Source organism: Anguilla rostrata, chromosome 17 (assembly GCF_018555375.3).
Source record: "Anguilla rostrata isolate EN2019 chromosome 17, ASM1855537v3, whole genome shotgun sequence".
Lineage (NCBI taxonomy): Eukaryota > Metazoa > Chordata > Actinopteri > Anguilliformes > Anguillidae > Anguilla > Anguilla rostrata.
Window position 1 is genome coordinate 2,986,391 of NC_057949.1, and position 20,600 is coordinate 3,006,990.

The 20,600-nt window shown below is 46.0% G+C and overlaps 1 protein-coding gene across 2 annotated transcripts in view; it reads left to right on the forward strand.

Moving 5' to 3' along the window:
* The window catches only part of LOC135243513 (plexin domain-containing protein 1-like), a 52,375-nt gene that overhangs the window by 19,240 nt on the left and 12,535 nt on the right, over positions 1-20,600 (forward strand). Inside the window, exon 1 of one of the 2 annotated variants that reach the window (XM_064315398.1) lies at positions 4,398-4,746. The exons of the other annotated variant lie outside the window; for it this stretch is intronic. Coding sequence (XP_064171468.1) covers positions 4,635-4,746 — 112 coding nt within the window. The 5' untranslated portion in view covers positions 4,398-4,634. Of the gene's footprint in view, positions 1-4,397; positions 4,747-20,600 lie in introns of those variants that run through there. 2 annotated transcript variants of the gene reach the window in all.

Below are 20,600 nucleotides of genomic sequence, written 5' to 3' on the forward strand. Positions count from 1 at the left end.
TGATTGTTGCCTTTTCCTCACTCTATAAATTTGACTCCTACAGCTACCCATTTATGCAGCTGGATTACTGAAGCAGTTTGGCTTAAGATCTTAGCTCAAAGGTACAATGGCACCTTGGAACTGAAACCTTTAATCTCAGAGCTGCATGTCCCATTCCATAACTGTTATGCTTCACTGCTGCTGATGCCTCTGCCTCTCCCCCTCCATCTCTGTTTTAACCTCTACCCCTAACTCTCTCTCTCTCTCCATCTCTGTTTTCCCAGTACCTGCCCTCAGTCACTCTCTCCTCCATCTGTTTATCAGTCCTCTCTTACCCTGTCTCTCTCTAACCTCTGTTTACTCTACCTCTCTCTCCTCCATCTCTATTGTTTTAGTCTCCTTTCTACTCTACTCTGTCTCTATCTCTATTTCCCTCTCGTCTCTCTAAATCTGTCTTAGCCTCTACCTCTGTGTCTCTAACTCTTAGTGTTCTAAGTAGCCTCTACCCTGTCTCTCACTCTTTAGAGCTAGGCAGGAGAGCCAGGCTCCAGTGGTCATTGGCACAGCTGAGTGGAATGGGCCAGCGTGTGTGTGGGTTGGGAAATGGCTGCCAGGGTGTGGCTCAGTGGCAGGGCTGTGAGAGGCGGCACAGAGGAACGAGAGGGTCACAGGTACTCACAAAGAGCGCCACGAGCAGGACACTGCACGCCTGAATCAGCCAGAACCCCACAGCCAGATCATAATCATGAGCGCGGTTACCCTCCTCAGTATGGTGGAAGAATGTTGCCTCTCCAAAAAAACTGAATTTTCAGGAATAGCAGAAAGACACTCCCTTTGCATTTAGCAGCAAAGAATACTAGTTAAGTCACATGGTGATGTTCACCTACTTAATTAGTTTGAAAGTGAAGTCCAACGCGCTTCAGCCAAGTCTCCAGTGAAAAGGTCGTTTTTAGGTGCTCGACAGACTCTGAGGAAGACGCCCGTCGAAACGTCAGTCACCCCCCCGCAATAAACGTGCACACCTTACAAGTGCTCCAGTATCTTACTTCGGGTAGTTTATTTGAAGTGCCTAGGCAAAAAGCCTTGCTTACGTATCTACTTAATTAGTTGTCAAGTTATGAAACACTGGCTATGGACCACCGCATCATGGTTCCACCACAGCTCTATGGACCACCACAGGTCTTTATAAAATGAAGACAGGCTGTGCGTGAGCCTTCCTGGATGGGAGCTGTGCACTCCTGACCAGGCACACGTTTTACTCCGTGCCGTGACCAACAGCTTTCGTTGCCTTTCTCCCGCGCGCGCTGTACTGAAAGAGGACAGACTTGTGCCAGTTTGCCTTGCTTGCACTGGAACGGGTTGCGCACAGATGGTCAGCGGGAAACAGTTAGGGGGGAGCAGAGGACAGTGGAGTCCAACCCAGAGCTCTTAAAAAGCATTTATCAGACTAATAAATCAAGTTTTGCTTGAACCATAAAAACGCAAGCAAACACCGTGTGACATATTTTGATGAAGTTGCATAATGCACCCAGACACTGCTTTCATTTTATTGGTCAAACTCAAATGATGTCAGAAGGCCAGCGCTTCTCAGCCCACAGTTTCAGGAAAGCTGAGTTGCAGTTTGCGGGGGTTGGTTCCCTGAAATCGGACTGATTCCTGCAAAAGTTTGCTAACATTACGCTACGGGTCATAGATCGAGTTAACTTGAATTTCTCCCTTCAGTTGGAGCTCATGGTTCACCGAAGGGAGTGACCACAGATTCTGAGCAGCGTACTTCCCTGGAAGTTAGGCAGGCTTATTTTACCTCAGAGTGCCAATCTGGCTGGACTCATAGTGCTGTCTGGTTATGAGCAGCCCGGTCAGGTTTGCTCTACCATAAGGTTATGAGCCTAACAAGCGAAGCTACCACCACAGTGTCAAGACTGCCAATATCTCCTGATTGTTTGGTTTATCCAGTTGTGATGCCCCCTGCTTATCCAACCCTCTCTGTACACAGGGATAGACAGCGTTTGAAAAATGCATTTGCATGTATGTATTTTATAAACCTGTACCTCAAGACCTACACTTCCACCATTTTGTACCATTGTAGTTTATAGATACAATCAATTGTCAGGTATTTTGTAAGAAAACATGTTTTACACACATACATGCGTGCAAGCACACACACACACACACACACAGCATGATCCCAGAGGACAAGACACATACATATGCAAGCAAACACACATAGTTCACTCGCACAAACACAGACACCAACACGTGCACTCATACGTACACCCACACACAAATACAGTTTGACACATGCATAAACACACACACACAACAGAAATGTTCAGAGAAAGGTCAAATTGGTTCAGTGTGTGTGTGTGTGTGTGTGTCTGTATGTGTGTGCGTGTTGTGTGTAGTCGCAGATGTGGGAGAGCTCATCCAGAGATCAAGCCCTCAGGGTGATTTTAAAGGTCAAACTCGCTGCAGTGAACTGCCTCTGTCTTTTTTTGTGTGCAGCCCCAGTACGGAGACAGTGAGCAATCGCTTGTGTGTCCACACATCCGCTCATGTCAATAAGGGCCATCACAAGGAGAGGGAAAGGACATATCAGCGAAGGCCTTTACAAGAGCAGCGTTCGTGTGAACCCGAACGCAGCCACGCTCGCATACCTCCATCTTCTTGCAGTTTTTTACAACATTGAAATGATTTTGAATTGGCAGTGTGCTCCAATTCAATTCAGGATCTGTTTGGGAAATGACAGGAAATGCATTCTCTCTGATGACCCTTACAGACGGAAGGGTCTGCAGACTTTCCTTTCGCTTGGCTCCTGTTTTTCATCACCTGCGTGTTTCCACTACTGTCAGAGAAGACGGGAGCGTCGTCTGCGTGAAACTGACTCCATTTTGAGCGCGCCAGACGGAGAATGTTTGAAAGAAAGTCGTAACTCTGTGTGCTCGTTTGTTTCTGAGAGAGATAGAGGGAGTGGGACTAAGCGAAAGACAATAATTCTGTGCGTGTGTATATATGTGCATATATGTGTGTATCACAGAGATAAATTAGCTATGTGCGTATATATGCATGCAGTGAGAGAGACGTGGTGTGGGTGCACATGTGTGCGAGTTTGTGAGAAAGATAAATTAATAACTCTGTGTATATTTGCATACAGTGAAAAAGAGGAATAAATAATAATTCTGTGTGTCTGTTGGATGTGTGTGGGGGGGGGGGGGAGAGTACACCTGGGTTTGGGAGTCTTGCCATTCACCCTAAAAAAAGCAGCTGCAGGAGATCCCGCACGCTCGTTCCAATGTATGTGTCGATGCAGCGGAAGGGCTAAATGGGTGTGACCTGTCATTTGCCATCACTGTGGGGATCGGCCCTGCCTGTGCCTGCAAGTCACATACTTCTGCATTGGCTGCACACGCGGTCCCTCCCGCACGCAAATACCAGCTTTGTGCCCTGAATCTTAAATACAGCACTTAAATTACAGTCCACCCAGCTGAACCTTCCGCATCGCGCTTCCCAAGCTGGACAGTCTGCATCCATGCCAACTGCTTGCCACTGCATGAAAAACCGAGTTTCTGAAAAATATCCAAGCTGTTACACTTCAGGGAAATTTGGGGTGCGGCAGTTGTGAGTGGTAGTTTCCCCCATGTCAACACGTGTATTTCCAGAAACTTCTTGATCGGGGATTTCTGGACTTGGATATTCCCAATTAATCCACGAAGTCTGCCCACACTGAAATTTCACAACGTGCCCTGGGATGTCGAGGGCCTGGACAAGAACGCCTCCGTGCACAAAATCATGCCCGTTTGTGACACAGAGCTGTGGTTTCCAACACTGATGCAGCAGGAAAGGTGTCTGCTCTTGGATTTGTGTTTCACCCGTAACATACCGAACTGAATCACAGGGAGGCACAACGTGGATTTAATGCAGACCTGTAATGAGAGAACCCATACATACATAATTGTTAGGTTACACATACCTCTCTAAGGAGATATGATGAGAGAGAGTGTGTGTGAGAGAGAGAGAGAGAGAGAGAGAGAGAGGCACAAGCGATGCCAGAGGAAGAACTCGAAAATGAAAATGAAAGAGATGGAGATGGAAAGAACAGTTCTAGCCTCTTTGACATCGATGCCTCATCGGTTGTTCTGTTCCTCATGTTACATTACTATGGCAACAACAGAACAGCACTGAGGGGGGAAAGAGTGTGTGCGTGAGAGAGAGAGAGATGGATAGAGGGAGAATGGGACCATAAATACGGGAGGAGCTCCCTGTTTAAAGTGTGAAGTGAGAGAAGAGGAGGAGAGAGAGAGAGAGAAGGCAGAGTCAGAAAACGAGAGAGGCGTGCACGGACCGGTTTAAAGTGTAATGAGAAAGAGGAGAGAGAGAGGACAGCAGAGACAGACAGAGAGAAGAAGGGCACAGACCGTGTTTAAAGTGTGAAGTGAGTGAAGAGGAGGAGGAGAGAGAGACAGACAGAGAGAGAGCGTGCACGGGACCGTGTTTAAAGTGTGAAGTGAGTGAAGAGGAGGAGGAGAGAGAGACAGACAGAGAGAGAGCGTGCACAGGACCGTGTTTAAAGTGTGAAGTGGGAGAAGAGGAGAGAGACAGACAGAGAGAGAGAGCGTGCACAGGACCGTGTTTAAAGTGCGAAGAGAGGGAAGAGGATGAGAGAGGGAAGTGCCGCTGCCTGGCTGCCGAACATGTGTCTGCCCGCTCTGCTTATCGTCTGCCTCTCCCAGGCGGAGTTGGGGAGAGTTTGGGCGCGGGAGCAAACGGGTAAGGACTCTCCTTTTCTCTCTCTACCTCCCCTCCTCTCCTTTCCATCTCCTGTCTCCCTCCATCTTCCTCTCTGTCCACTCTCTCTGCCCCTCCGGTCTGCTCCATCTCCCCGCGCTCCTCTCCTGCAGGATCGGCGGATCCGGGGGGCTCCGTCGCACCCTTCAGCCTGTCGCTCGTCTCCGTCACGTGACTCGGCCCAAATCCCGCCCCCCCCTCCTGTGTTAAGAGATGCTACCGCGTGATTAGCCAATCAGAAAACCTGGGTGGTGCGGGTTAATTTTCTGTCACCTCGTGTTAACTTGAGTCACCTGTCTGGTCGCTGTCGGGTCAGCATCGGAGCAACGTCAAGCCAGCAGCTTTTGTGCTTTTGCGTTTTCTGGGTCTGCATATCCGGAAGTTTCCGTCATAGAAGAAGTTGACCAGGTTGCCGCAAGGTCGTGTTATCGTATGCAGTACTGTCAGGTTTATATTGGTCGGGGATTGAACTCGTTGCGGTCAGTGCTGTAGCGTATAGTGGAATTCCCGTCTTCGCTGCTCTCAAAGTCTTAATAAGCTGGCACAGCACACATCTGCCGTAGATTACTTGTGCTCATGGTTTGTTTTTAGTTTTTCGACCGGCTCAGTTTCTTGCTGTTTTAGAAGGTTTTTGGAATCAGGAGGAGGAGATTTTGGGGAGGATCTGGTTCTGCGGTGCTGTTGGGTGTTTAATCCCCCAGGGGGATGACCTAATCAGCATCGCCGTAGGAACACCGTTCCTCTGCCGGCAGGCGTGTGTGAGTCAGAGCTACGGCCCCACTGAGGGGAGCGTGTTTTTTTTGGCGCTGGTGCTTGTTTTGCTGCTGGCCTCCTGGACCCCCCTGCGGGGACCTCAGGACCACTGCTCTGTGTCCAGTGCATGTGATCTGCATGGGGAGCGCCCGTATCAACAGAGCCATTCGTCTTTCCACCTGTGGGTGGCATAGAATTAACATTGCCGGAGATGGGCTGCATGCTGACTGCAGGGTGATGTGTGTGCGTGTGTGTCTGTGTGTGTGTGTGTGCGTGTGTGTGTTTTTGGTGTGTGTGTGTATGTGTTTGTGTGTGTGCATGCATGCATGTGTGTGCATGTACATGTGTCTGTGTGTGTGTGTGCGTATGTGTGTTTTTGGTGTGTGTGTGTATGTGTTTCTGTGTGTGCATGGATGCATGTGTGTGCATGTACATGTGTCTGTGTGTGTGCGTGCATGCGTGTGCATGTGTGTGTATGTGTGTGTGTGCGTGCGTGTACATGTGTCAGTGTCTCTGTGTGTGTGTGTATGTGCGTGCATGCGTGTGTGTGTGCGTGCGTGTGCCCGCATTTGCATGGCTATAAATGTGGATTTGTGTGCCTGTGCGAATTTGGATTCCTGAAAATACATATAAATTTGGATTTGCGTGTGAGTGTTTGTGTGCCAGCTTACTAGTGTTTGTACTTCTTTACCACCATGTATTCCATATTCAGAATTTCCAGTTGCTCTTCTTCTCCAGAGGGGGCGCTGTCTTGTTCACTGGGCACTCGCCTGCCGCTGTGAGACAGAAGGAACATCACTCAGTCTCTGATAAAGAGAATTAACGGCCCTGAACAGACTGAACGAAGCGGGTAGTGTGCTGAGTCAGCTAATGCTGAGCTGAGCCACGGGGAGCCTCCCATTCTGTTCCTGGGGACCTCAGACACGCCCAGATTCCTCCAGCAACCCGTTCCTCCGTGGGCTCAAACTGCTGTCCCGCTCATGCTGATGAACGACGATAAGAAGTCTAACTCGTGCAGAGCAATTCGAACACCACCACCAGATACCACTGCAGGACAGCTAGCAGAAGACAGCTCGTCTTATACCTAAGCCCCAAACTGTCCCAGCGTCACCCTGTATGAGCGTCTCATTGTCCTTTCTTCCTTCATACAGCAGGACCGTTGCATTATGGGTCGGCACGTTGATAGAAAAGTTTGCTTCGCCCTTTGCTCTTTGCTTTTTGTGGATATTACCAAAGGATATGATGTCATGCAGTTTTGGAAAGAGGGAGCCATTTCTCAGAGGTTGAATAGCCAGTCTAGCATGATCGCGTGTTTGTAGTAGCTACCACTTGGCTGCTAAATGAAACTTCTCTTTTACAAATTGACGTTAGTTTATCGCTTCTGAAGGACAATTAGGTTATAAAGTTAGCTGACAATTTCAGGTTAATAGCTTTTCATAGACAACCTGCAGCCAACAGGACAGCCCTCGCCTACTTACAGGACATGATTCAATCCTACACGCCAGCTCGACCGCTCTGCTCTGCTGCAGCAGGGCGACACCCCCTGCCATCCGGGTGAAGGGTTCTCGCTCGTCCCTACCACGGAGCTTCTCCACCCTAGCTCCCCAGTGGTGGAACAAACTCCCTGTTCCTCTACGAAACGTTCAGTCATTGACTTCTCTCTTCAGACTATACCTCATTTATAAAATGAACTTAGGATAAATTTTGATCTTAAGTATGACTTACGCAGAAAATCACGTATAAGTAGTTATTTATAAAACCTGACTTTGACGTGGAAATGATCTTATCTCTATGCAAAGTCTAGACTTAAGTGATTTTCCTGCTGGCTATGTAAGATCATTTATGACGTAAGCACACCATCGGAAATGATCTTAAGACTAAGTTCAAGTATAAATCTAAGAATATTTTTATAAATGAGGCTCCTGGACTAACTATCACCACTCTGTGGGGCACTCCCAATCTGGGATCATTTTTATGAATAAAATCCCCCTCTTTCATGCTACACATGTACCTCATGTGCTACTTTCATGTTACATGTACTTCTATCTAGCGCTTACTGTTCTTTGTATCAGTATCTTGATGTTGTAGCTTGTCATGGACCCTAGTTCGACTTAGCATAGGTTAGGTCAAAGAGTAATGTTTACTGTGTAAACTAGACTTAATGTGCTCATGGCTATGAATAACCGTTACAAAATGTGCATTGTACCTTATCGGACCTGTGTTTTGTAGTTGCCTTAATGACTTTTGATATGCACTTGTTGTACGTCGCTTTGGATAAAAACGTCTGCCAAATGAATGTAATGTCATAGCTAAAATTCATGCATCAAAGTCGAATGGTAACTTCCAGCTAAGTTGGTTCAAATCGGCTGTGATGCATTGAATTTAGCAATGAACTGCTATCGGCTAGTATCGCCGGCTAACTTTAAAGGAGTACCATGGTGATTTTCACACTTTCTCGGTTTTATGTGCTATTTGCACAAGAGGCATTGAAGAAACACAATGAGCAAAGTATTAAATATGTCCGTTCTGTATTTTTGGAGAAATACGCGTTTTAAATTCATCGTCCTATTTTCAACCGGTTGAGAAAGTTGTCATTTTGCTACGTCACGAATACAGTAACCACTCCCATTTCCACGCCCCGTAAAGAAATCTGACAGGACACGCCGTCCTGCTGTTCAGACAATGCAAATATTTGACTAACGTTAGGTTCACTTAAATTAGAGTGCCTTTAGATTATTTCTGATTATATTCATTTAGCTAGCTAGCTAACGTTAGCTAGCTAGGAGGTTTGCTTTCATAAGGCAATGTTATCGATAATGTTAGCTTGCTAGTTTGCTTTCACGAGGACGTTATAGTTGTGCTTTTATCTTAATTTGGCTAGCTAGATAGCAAAAATTATAATTGGATATAAGTCAACGTCCTTACCTTAGCTATCTATCGATGCTTGATATACTACTAAGCTAGCTAGCTTGTGAAAATTCAGTCTCCCAAAGAGAGCGCGTATCATGGGGGTAGCTATGGTAACGGGGCACGGTCTGTCAATCATAGCTAACTGACAGTTCTCATTACCACGCCCAGACGGTTCGGGTGAATTTTTATAGTGGGAAATTTAGGCTTAGAAAAATACGTTTTAAAGTACATTGAAATGACTGAAGAATAAAACAATTATGCACATTTGTTTTGTTGTTGCCTGAAGACAACTGGGAAGTGTCACGTTCAACCACCATGGTACTCCTTTAAAACCTATAATGCTACAGAAATGTGTGTTACCATCTAGTCCCCTTCTGCGTCTGACTCCAAACCAAGCTGTCTCTTTTTAAAATGTTGTTTGTGTAATCTTCTACAGATGTGTCATACAGCACCCAGAGCTGTGACACAGCTAGAATCAGTTATTCATCCGTTTTCAATTTTGTCGAGGATGTGAAAGCATTTCTATTTGCTGATACTGCAAATCTGAAGGTCAAAGTTCAACACTGTTATACATTTACCAAAGGCGAAGGGCAAATCTGCTTCTCAACAGGAAGTGATGGCGTTTCTTCGCCTTTCACACGGTTTTGCATGGAGGCGAAGGGTAGGCGAAGCAAATATTCACGCATTTTTTTGCCGGTGTGATTGCTCCAAATCTGTTCTTGAGAAGTTTACTCAGACAAGGCAAACTTCAGCTAATGTTGGCTATCGTTCAACGTACGGCTTTTTGTGTTTGCGACAAATGTTTTGTAACATGAGTAAACAATTTGGAAAGGCTGCATGCGGAGAACAGGAATTACTGCCAAAGAGCAAAATGCCAAGAGAATAAGTACGTCAATCATCCATTAGATCTTATCGCTCATTTTTATGAAAGCGTAATATTTGTTCCTGATGTTGAGAAACAGTCCAGGGTGAAAATGTCCCCCTTTCTCATTGCTGCGTCCATCTTGATCAGATCATCGCCTCTGAGCGAAACAGAATCCTTTGTTTCAAACGGATCAACACTTGAACGCTTTATTGGGACGTACAGTGGTTCGCTGTACAACGTTCTCCTTGTGGAGCGCACGTCCGCTCTTCCGATGTTCCTCTGCGGTGGGGAGTTAAAGCGGGTTTTAGGGGAGCGGTGGGCTGCCTCTCTGGTTCAGATGGATCCGGTTCTTGAGTCCTTGGCTCACTGTTCTGCTCCAGTTTCCCACAGCCTCCCTGGGTGGGTTCTGGCTAAGACTGTGCTCTTCTCCCGCCTGGAGTATGACTTGCAGAGCCATTCGTGTCCGGTTTTTGTTTTGGGGGGGGGGGCTTTTTCAGCTTTATTTGATAGAACAGTGTAGAGAGACAGGGAGAATTAGGAGGGGAGAGAGGTAGACACATGCGACGAAGGTCAGCGGTTGGATTCGAACCTCCGACGTCGCGGCTCGCACTGAGCGTGTGGATAGCGCTCTACGGGCTGCGCCACTAGAGGCCCCTTCGTGCCCGGGTTAAGCGGGTAGATCTCAAGTGGATCTAAACCTCCTAATCTCGCTGTGGATCACAGTCAAAGCGATTCGGTCCCGTCTTGAGGTGGAGGGCGCTTTTCTGTGTCCTGTCAGTGACTGGACGTGAACCTGAGGTGATGCTGACTTGACTCTGCGGGATTATCCTCGCACAGTCGCATCATCCGTAGTCCGTCCCTGATCGATGTAGCGCTTCCTCCTGAACACTGCCATAATGCCTGTGTGCAGCACAGCAGGCCTCTGGCTGGGAGTGCCATCGGTTCAGCTGAGAAACTTTTTTATCTTCTGGGGAAAAAAAGCTAAATGTCATTGCCTGTTTGTATTGATTACCATAGCACAAGCTCTTGGCACCTAAATTGCGCCGTGAGCGAATTCAATTAACTGTAGAACACTCGTGGGAAATAAATTGGCAGAACTCGTCGGTTGTTGCATTTCCGGGCCCTGGCGGCCATCTTGAGGTGGTTTGTGGAGGTACCAAACTGAATAAGGTTGCATGGAGCCATGCGACCCCATTTCCTTTCTAGTTCTTCTACAGTTCCACGGTCTGAGTCCCACCCGAACTGTCAGAGGATCTATCCGTTATGGGAATATGACTGGGTGAGTTTGGGAATGAATAAACAAACAAAAAACCCATTTGAAAGAGGCTGAGTTTGACTAAACCGATATTTTGCTTCCTCTAATGAGAAAGGGAAGTTCAATCTGGCTTTCCTCTAATACAGACAGATGACAGCAGAGTTTGTTATTCAGATGTCTGTTGACAATCTGGGTTAAGTCCTGTGAGTATCAATTCCAGGCATGCTGCAACAGCTCGCAAGACAACAAAAACCATGGCATTCTGGATCTAATAAGTCTCCTTCTCCTTCTAGCTGTCTTTGTACTGTACACATCTGACAGAAATGAAAGAGGAGAGAGGATTCTTTTAACGGGAGCGCAAATGTAAGTTTTTACCAAATAACACACCTGAGCTATGTTTATTTCCGTCTCTCGCTGGGTCCCGGGCGAAGCCACAAGAGAGAGGTTTCTGCGAGGAGGTTTACAGAAGGGGCGGCCGAGGGTGCATTTCCCAAACTCCCGCCCTTTAATCTGGGGGCTGCTGTGATCTGCTGTCGGCTGCAGAGGCACACAGATTCCACCACCCTCACACTCCTCCACGCACAGAGCGCCAGCCCCCCCCTTCCCCCAACCCAATCTGGCTACAACAGCCCCACCCTCACACAACCCCCCCACCCCCCTCCATCAGCCCACTACAGCCCCACCCAGCCAGAGTGGGCCACATGCAAGCAGGGAAGTGTGCCAAATACAGTGTATTTGCGTGTTTTTCATATGTAGTGTGGGTTGATTTGCCAGTGATTTTCTACCACTGTGGGATATGCAACCTCGGCCTCCGCCATTTTGATTTCAGTTTACAGATATGTTTATTTGGGAGGCGTTTTTGCATTTTGGAACAAAATTAATGTTAGTGTATTTTGCCACGCGTGGCCCTTGTCAGAACTGAGTACGGAGCATGCTCTCGAAGGCGTTCGCTACTGACGGTCCTGCCCTGTTGACTTGGGTAACAGAGGTAAATTTAAGATGTTCCTCATTTTATCCCAGCTTTGGGTGGTGCCTTGCTGGTGCCTTCATATGTGCCTCAAGTCAGAACGTTTGGTCTTTCTAATGTCCTTGGTCCTCAACTCGGGCCAGTCTGGGGAAAGAGGTGTGGTCACCGTTTAAAGGAGTATGGAGGGGACACACATTTTTGTGGCTGTTTTTCCATGAGACTGAACAACACCATGGAGAGGTTGCATGAGTGAGGTTTAGAGTGCCACTGTCACCTCTGAGGCCCACCAGTGGCCAAAAGTCAGGCTGGTGGTCTTTGACCCAAAGCTTCAGGAGTGAACTACCTTGAGCTTTTTTTTTTAGCTCAAATTGGCCAGCCAGACTGAAAATGCAACTAGTGAGATCCAAGCCTGTCAGTACAGAGGAGTGTCATTCTGTGCTGCCCCCTACAGGGAAGAAGCAGCATTAACAGTGTTCTCTGGGGCTGTCACATTGAATTAACTATTCTACTGAATGTAGCCAAGATTGATTAGATCTGTCATCTATCTTTTGCAAAAACAAACAAACAAACACAAATAGATAGACAACCATTTCTATGTGCACAATGATCATTTCTGTAACACAAGTCCCACAAAACTGGGAACTGACATTCTAAGGTCCAGTAAAGTCGGGCTAAGGGAAATGCGGGCAGCTGCAGTGTATTCTGGTGTATTCGCGTAACCGTGCGACACACCCTTGTGCGCAGCCGGCTCCAGGTTTTCCAGCTGGGCGTAGTTTTGTGGTCCGTCAGTGCCGTGCCGCTCGCCGTGGACGCGTGGGTTCAAGCAGTCGCATTCGCGGGCTCCTCCCCAGCGGGGACTCGACCACAGACGTCCATGCCGCAGTTTATCCCAAAAAAACGTTCTCTCGTGCCAGACCGTCACAGAGGAGTCCCTCTTTGTGTACGTTTCCTTTTGTGTGTGTGTGTGACGGGGAGGGCGTTTTGAGTTTACGGTGTGTTTGTCGTTGTGTGAGAGCGTTTGTCCTGCTCCGCCCAGCCTCCACACAGTTTAGCTGCGGTCCCCCGACAGGAGATCCCCATTTCACAAGCGACTGAGCTGAATTCTGGTGTAGGGTGATGAGAACTGTGGGTACACTCCCAGGAAAAAAAAACGGTTCTTTGGCTTGTCTCCGTTGGGAAACCCTTTTTGGTTTTTTTTGTATGGCTGGTGTGAAATGTGGGAAAGCTCCCAGATTGAACCATTTTGCGCAACAAAGAACCCTCGCACGAGAGAGGCAGACGTGGGCAGCCAGGGCTATATCTGTTTCTGGTTTTCATGCCAACTTTAGCCTTAATTGTGCCATCTGACATTTTAACCACATTTCTTCATGACCACACGAATGACAGCTGAAGTCTGTTCTTGTGTCCCTATGTGAAATTTTATTCCACTGATTCACCTGTTAGAGTGAATAGTGTTGTATATGCAAAATATAAGCAACTGGTTGAAAAGCACTGATTCACTCTTAGGTTAGAGTGAATCAGTGCTGGTGTATACAACCAATTAGCTCATTTAGCCAGGATAATCGGTGGGAACAGAAACCTGCGTACACAACACCCCTACAGGACCAGAATTCCCCTCCCTGCTCTACGGAGACACAGAGGGGCCTTTTAGAACCCTTTCTTCTGAGAGTGTATGTTTTCAGGCACATGGACGGGTCTGCGCTAGGCCCTGCCTAATTTATCTGGGGACGGGACAGGGCCCCTCGCTCCACGAGGCCACCAAACTTGGAGCTCTTCTGGGTCATCTGGGACAGATCGACAGCGTCGAGTCCTTTTGTTCAGTTCGCCGTTTTTCTTTTTTTAACCACGGACACATGTTCCCGTTTTCCTCGCTTTTATGACGGTCCAATGATTTCCTGTTGAAACCCGTCCCATGACCAGAACAGCAGGAGGAAGCTCTGCGGAGAGGCCGGCTTTGCAGAGCCGACGGGGGGATTAATGCGCGATGCAGAAACACACACATCGCGGACCGGAGGCCTGCAACTAATTTGGGACGAACGGGGGGCGGGTCGACGGGTCCCCGTTGCGACCTTACGAGAGAGAGCACGCGTGTGAACATAACGGAGTGTTCTTCGCTTGCCGTCTCCCCTCCCCTTCTCATCCTCCAGCCCGCTGTTTTTTCCCAGCTATTTACGGACCGAGCCCTTTCTACGCCCGCCTGATCGCGCTCGTGGGTTTTTATGCTTCTTTTTTCAAAAATAAAATCTCGTAAAAGCGCAGATATACATTTGGGTTACTCGCCGGATGAATGGCGGTGCTTGTGGTGTTGAAAGTAAGACTTTCCACCATTTCATCATTTGCTTTTTTTCAGGGCTGATTTCATTGGGCATTTTGCTTGAGGGCATTTTGCCATTAGCCTGGGCCATGCCCTGTCATGTGCAACCTGAGCCTGATTGGTCAATTTCTCCTCAAACTGATTGGCTAAATTTTCTGAAATTAATGTTTATATTTTCAAACTTATTATTAGGAAGACTTAAAGTATAAACATGCTGAAACATAATATTATTCTGAAAATAAAAAGGGCTGTTCATTCTTAGATTGTTTATTGTGTGAAAACAGAAGCCTTGCCTGTAACTTTGCATGCTTGCCGAGCGTCTGTAAATTTTGGGTAGTGCGGTGTGCCTGGTTTACCATGCGGGGCAGCCCGGTTTAAATCCAGTACGGTTACCCTGGTGCCAGCCCAGTGTACTGGTGAGATACACCGGGGGATAAACAGGGCTCTCTGTGTGCGAGATGACTAGAGCTCTGGCCTGGGGCTCACGACTTGATGTGTTTGTCTGGACCCGACACACATACACACGCATACACACACACAGGCGTGCACATATACCCACCCACCCACTCATCCACATACACACACATGCATGCACACCCACCCACCCACCCATCCACATACACACACTCAACATACACACACACATGCAGACACACACGCATGCACACCCACCCACCCACCCATTCACATACACACACGCAGACAAACTCACCCACCCACCCATCCACATACACAGACGCATGCACACACACTCACCCACCCACCCATTCACATACACACATGCATGCATGCACATTGATACCCACACATATACACACTAACCGCAAGCATATGCACACACACCCACTGGCGCCTACACACAGTAACGACTGTCATGTCTAATGGCGGAGAAAATCTCTGAAAGACCCAGGCTGTGGGGGATTGTGGGTAGTATTCTGTGCGGAAAATAATCTCTGTAATGCACTTGTATGACACATCCCTGAGTTGATCACAAATGACCAGAAGACGACACCAATAAACCATCCCCTTCACTTCCTATTACTCCGAATGACAGCACACAACTCATGAATATCACAGGGGACACGGCTGTGCGCTCCTGCAGTGAGATGGAGTTATTACCCCACCCCACCCCACCCCACCCTCTTCATCGCTCCCTAGCCTCGGTAACGTCATACATCTCTCTTTGTCTGACATCTCTCCCCCCACATCCCTTCTGTCATTTCCTTATGTTTCCTCCATGTAGTCAACTGGTTAGGCAGCTTTACTGCTGTGAAGATCTTTGCAGGCTCCAGATTATGATTCTCTCCACTTAATGTAACATAGTATTCTATTTTAGCAGGGCGTATATATATATTATAAAACATGCACAAACAAGCCAATGTAATATGTTTTCCTTGACGTGACTGAGTGACATTATTTGGACAGCCAATGCTCTAATGCTGAGCTCCTGGTCCAACTCATCTTCGACTGGTTATCTGATGGTACCTTTAACACCACAGCTCGGCACAAGTGAGGTGACCAGGGCTGTGTTTAAGGTGGAACACATTTTGCTGTTGTTCACCTTAGAGAACATGTTCACTCAGAACAGCCCCAGCTCGTGTGCGCTCCTCAGATGGGATCGCCCGAGAGACAATGACTGTTATTACTGGCCACAAGGTACTGCAGGAGTGCTCTTGCGAAATGGAGGACGTTTATCTCTTGCTGGTAATCTGTGGGAGTCTGACACGGCACTAGGAGATGCTTATACAGTGGTGACCCCCAGGGAGTCCTGGCTGCCTCAAAGCCATCCTTCCCCCGGAGCGGTTAGGAGCCAATCATCTCACTGCATTTCCCACGGTTTGCCTTCACCGCTACATTCTGCAACAATCTTTCACATAAGCTTACTCCTATTTGGAGGGTGTGCAAGCAGAGGCAGTGAGTGACATACACATATGTGCATGTCTGTCATCTCCCTCTTCTGCTGTTGTTTACATGTTGCTTTTGAGTAAGCGGCATACAACCGAGATGATGGTGAAGATCAAACCAGTGCCAAATGTGGCAAGCTCTAATGCTGCCTGGGAGGACAGTGCCTCTTCACACACCAGTGACCCCTACTGGTTGAACAGATACCTGAAAGTCAGTCAGTTAAACTGCATGCAAAGCAGGAGTGTCAAACTCCAGTCCTGGAAGGCCCCGGTGTCTGCTGATTAGGTGTCCAATCTTATCCGGCTGGTGTGGCTGCAGGTTTTTTATTTAGCCCAGCACTATGATGAGGCTGCATAAGGTAGAGAGACATTCTCAATGATTTAAACAGTAGTCAGACTGCCAGAAACGGGTGTAGTTCACAACTGGCAATTAACAATGTCAACACCTGAAAAAAAATTCAGGATCATTGAGTAATTTTTTTTTTTTTTTTGTATTAAAAAAAGAACATCATGAATAAAATGCATTTTCATTGTAGACTTTTTTTAATATAGAAAATTGTGCTCACAAATACTTTCTGACCCCAAAACAAACAACTAGCTTCCACACAAAAAACAAAGATGGCAACTAGTAAGTTCTTAAAAACATGTTTTATTGGCTGAAATAGCATCACATGTGCACTTATGTCCATGAGTATCTGCAATTGGCTACTTTAATCAAACTACATCAAATTCTTATTAGTAGATGTAGCTAAATGTAGAATGGTGAGACTGGAGCATTTGTCATTTAAATCTGCAGGAAAAAGGAGAAAACCCAAAGTATGTGGCTTTCGTGTGGATGCGTGAAGTTGTATCTGAATTCTGTGAGTTCATACAAGACCAGAAGGTACAGATGTTAATGTTCTTAAGGGATAGAATCAGTGTACATTGAATCTGTTGCTCTTTAAATACAGGGAGTATTTCACAAAGCAGACTTATCGAGTTAGCTGGATAACTGCACAGATTAAAACCCAGAACAGCTTTCTACCTTCAGTCCATGGTCCAGATTTTGGAGGGAACCGCGTTTTACTCAAGCGGCCAAAACCAGACTTGGTTTTTGAAGCTCATTTCCTGGTCTTGTTGTTCCTGATTGCTCACTAGCGCTACTACGGTTGGCTCCAGTATAGGTGTTTTCATATCCGGTTTCCATATAAGTCTACGGTACAAATACAGTCAAAATACAAAGTCAATAATTTTTGCTCATGAGAACAAATAGTCACAATATGTGTATTTTATTCGTCTTATGACTGTCTATGGGTTGATTACATGATTTATTGTGTCATTTGGGCACTGTTATAATATTTGTTGTGGACCAATGAGGTACAGTTTACGTCACTTCCTGATTACTGCAGAGGACTACGCTACAGTCTATGGTCACTGGAGTGGGAGGTGGTGCCTCTTGGCCATGACGTTGCGGCTCCGACCACGGTAGCTACACACGTGCGAAGTCAGAAAATGCAGGCATCCCATTTCGTAGTGATTTCATTGTGGCGTGTGCTATTTACAGCTGCAGTACGACCATAAAATAATCCTGCTCTGAAGTTTTTCGGTAGCCGAGTCATTTTTACTATTTCCTTTAGCCTACATAACCAAATAATTAGTTGTCAGAAAGCGTAATCGGCTTGCTACATTTGGTAGTCCAGTAGCCTATGCTAAAACAGTTCGCAACTTCGGCTACCAAGCCATTTGACTAGCTAACCCTGACCGGCAAATATATCTGTCAAACGTGTCTGACGGCTTGTCAGTCGTGTACATTCCGTAAATGTCTACCTGGGCCTTGCTTCACGCATGTGACAAAGCTACTATAATCCCGATTTTGGGATAAAGTCTGCTCGAGACCCATAGTTTGCGCCGCTGGCTTACAGGCAAGCCAATGCAAATATTTGACTAACGTCAGGTTCACTTAAATTAGACTGCCTTTTGAGGACTATAAAATTATTTCTGGTTATATTCATTTAGCTAGCTAGCGTTAGCTAGCTAGGTAGTTTGCTTTCATAAGGCAATGTTATCGATAACGTTAGCTAGCTAGTTTGCTTTTATGAGGACGTTGTAGTTGTGCTTTTATCTTAACTTGGCCAGCTAGATAGAAAAAATTATAATTGGATGTATGTCAGCGTCCTTACCATAGCCATCTATCGATACTTGATATACTACTGAGCAAGCTAGCTTATGAAAAGTCTCCCAAAAAGAGCGCGTATCACGGGGGTAGCTATGGCAACGGGGCACGGTCTGTCAATCATAGCTAACTGACAGTTCTCATTACCACGCCCAGACGGTTCGGGTGAACTTTTATAGTGGGATATTTAGGCTTAGAAAAATCCGTTTTAAAGTGCATTGAAAAGACTGAATAATAAAAAAAAAATTATGCACATTTGTTTTGTTGTTGCCTAAAGACAACTGGGAAGGGTCACGTTCAACCACCATGTTACTCCTTTAATGTGTGGTCATTGTGGTTATTTTTGTAGGGCACACTGAAAAGTGCAGAACTCTCAGAGCTGTATAGGTCATTCATGGCTCACCAAGGCACGGTTAGGGTGATGGCCTACCTGCAGTCCCAATTTTAAAAGGGCCCGACGGTACAATTCCTTCTGCCGTGCACACGCAGTAGGGTCAGAATCAGTGTACATTGAATCTGTTGCTCTTTAAATACAGTGGGTATTTCACAAAGCAAAAGTATTCAATTAGCTGGATAACTGCACCGAGTAAAACCCAGAACAGCTTTCTACTTCAGTCCATGGTCCAGATTTGGGAGGGTACCGCGTTTTACTCAGCGAAATTATCCAGCTAATTCAGTAATCCTGCTTCGTGAAATATCTCCCCAGTTCGGTTCTCACACCTTACAGCAGATAACCAGAGCAAATAAGCAGCGTGTTATTTCAGATGTGCAAAAGTTAAAGAATGCTGCGCAAAGCCAATTCACAATAAGTAAAATTAGCCAAATGGACCTGCAATCTCAGAATCCGATAGCTAGCTAGCACCTAAAATGTGTACACGTGGATAGAAAAGCTATCGATACCAAACGGCATTTCATAACAATTAAGGAATGTATAGGAACCAGTTTATTATCCTGCACTCATTTTTAAATACAATTGGTAAATAAAGTGCACAATTTCTTCAATGCGTCACGTTTGAGAACGTCTAAATGTGAAAATTACTAAATGAATGGGCAATGTTCTTAAATTATCTGGAAACAAACTTTGGGCCTATACGGTTACGTGTTAAATTACTTTCAAAAAAGCGCACTAAACTCGTATAGGAGTGAACTTTGCCGCCTTAAAAATGTTAAGCAATTTAATTAAGTTAGCTACTTCGGTTGGCAAATTCTCAGACTAACGCGCGTTAAAAAGCTAAACGAACACAACATTTGTTAACCAAGGTTAGACCAAAACAGATGTACATACTTTGGTTTTTGTTTGTTTGAACGCTGGTTTTCTTGCGAGCCCATGGGGAAGGATTCGCAAAAGGTAAAGCAGCATTCAGTTTAATCTACTCAGTTTTACATTACCCAGGAAGCAGTGCCACGGCCTCAGAGACAAACTCTTAGCGGCAGCCGAGCTGTCCGCAGCCATGGCACGCTTCACCGCGTGACAGAGCACAGCAGAGTAAGCCTCTAGACTTTTTTTCGTGGATTCCGTCAATACGCCCAAAACTTCCCGTGAGGTTCTGAAAGCTAGAAACAAAACAGCAACCATGTCAACGAGAAAGTAAAGAATAGTTAGGGTTAGAAAGTTACTCTACGAGCAGAGCGCCTCTGGGCGACGATTTTATAGTGGATTTGACGTCACTTCTACTGTCCGTAAAACATCCAATACGTGCGCGTACACAATTTACGTCATCTTGTACTTGTGGCGAAGAGTGTGATATAGTAAGGCAGCTAAATTTATCTTGCAAATAAATTTTTCAATGATATTAATGGCCAAATACATAGGGTGTTTATATTCTATTGAGCCATATCTCTTGATGCATGGCATCATTGCATGGTGAGGGCATTGAAAATACACGTGAAAGATACATATGCCACACATTTCATTTGGCGAAGGGTTCCGTACACACAAGTAGCCCAACTTGTTTGTTTGATCAGGCACTCATGGTTTAAAAATAAAAAAATAAAAAAATTTATAACAACATTTTTTTTTCACTGTTGTCATGTCCCTGTCCCGTCCACATTTTATTTTCAACTTGAAAAGGACAGGGGGGAAAAACAGCTTAATTTATGCTTCTGTCGGTGTGTAAGGCCAATGTGAGGATAGCACTCAGATTGACAGGAAATTCTAAATATATACAAGGACATTTCCGCTTTTTTAATTTGGACCTCCTCAATACATTATTGATCAAGTTTCAGATGGAAGCCACTCTCTCCACTAAGAACATGCTGCTGCTTTGTGACTTAGCAAGCAGCAGTAGATTAGTGCCCTGGCAGCTATCCCACTCGCATGTTCCTTTGCAGGACTAATTAGTGCGCGTCTTCATTATTTACACTCTGAAAGCCCGTTTCCTAGGGAATAAGAACAGGGGGCCATGCAGTATTTGTTTGAATGATGGATGAGCTGGACTAAACCCGAGACATGGGAAACATCGCTCACTCAATAATGATAAAGAGCCTTGTTATGCGATGATCAAAGATTAACTCTAGTGCTGAGTATATTCCAGTTCTGGAAAAAAAATGTTCCTCATTATCATTAATTTATCTATATTATAATATCTATATTTATTATCATTTAGCCATATTATCAGCATCTCTATTTTAGTGCAGCACCTTTCTGAGTACTTCACTGATGGGGCTGGCAGTGTGGAATTGGCCCAGTTGATTGACAGCCCACCTTACACAGTCT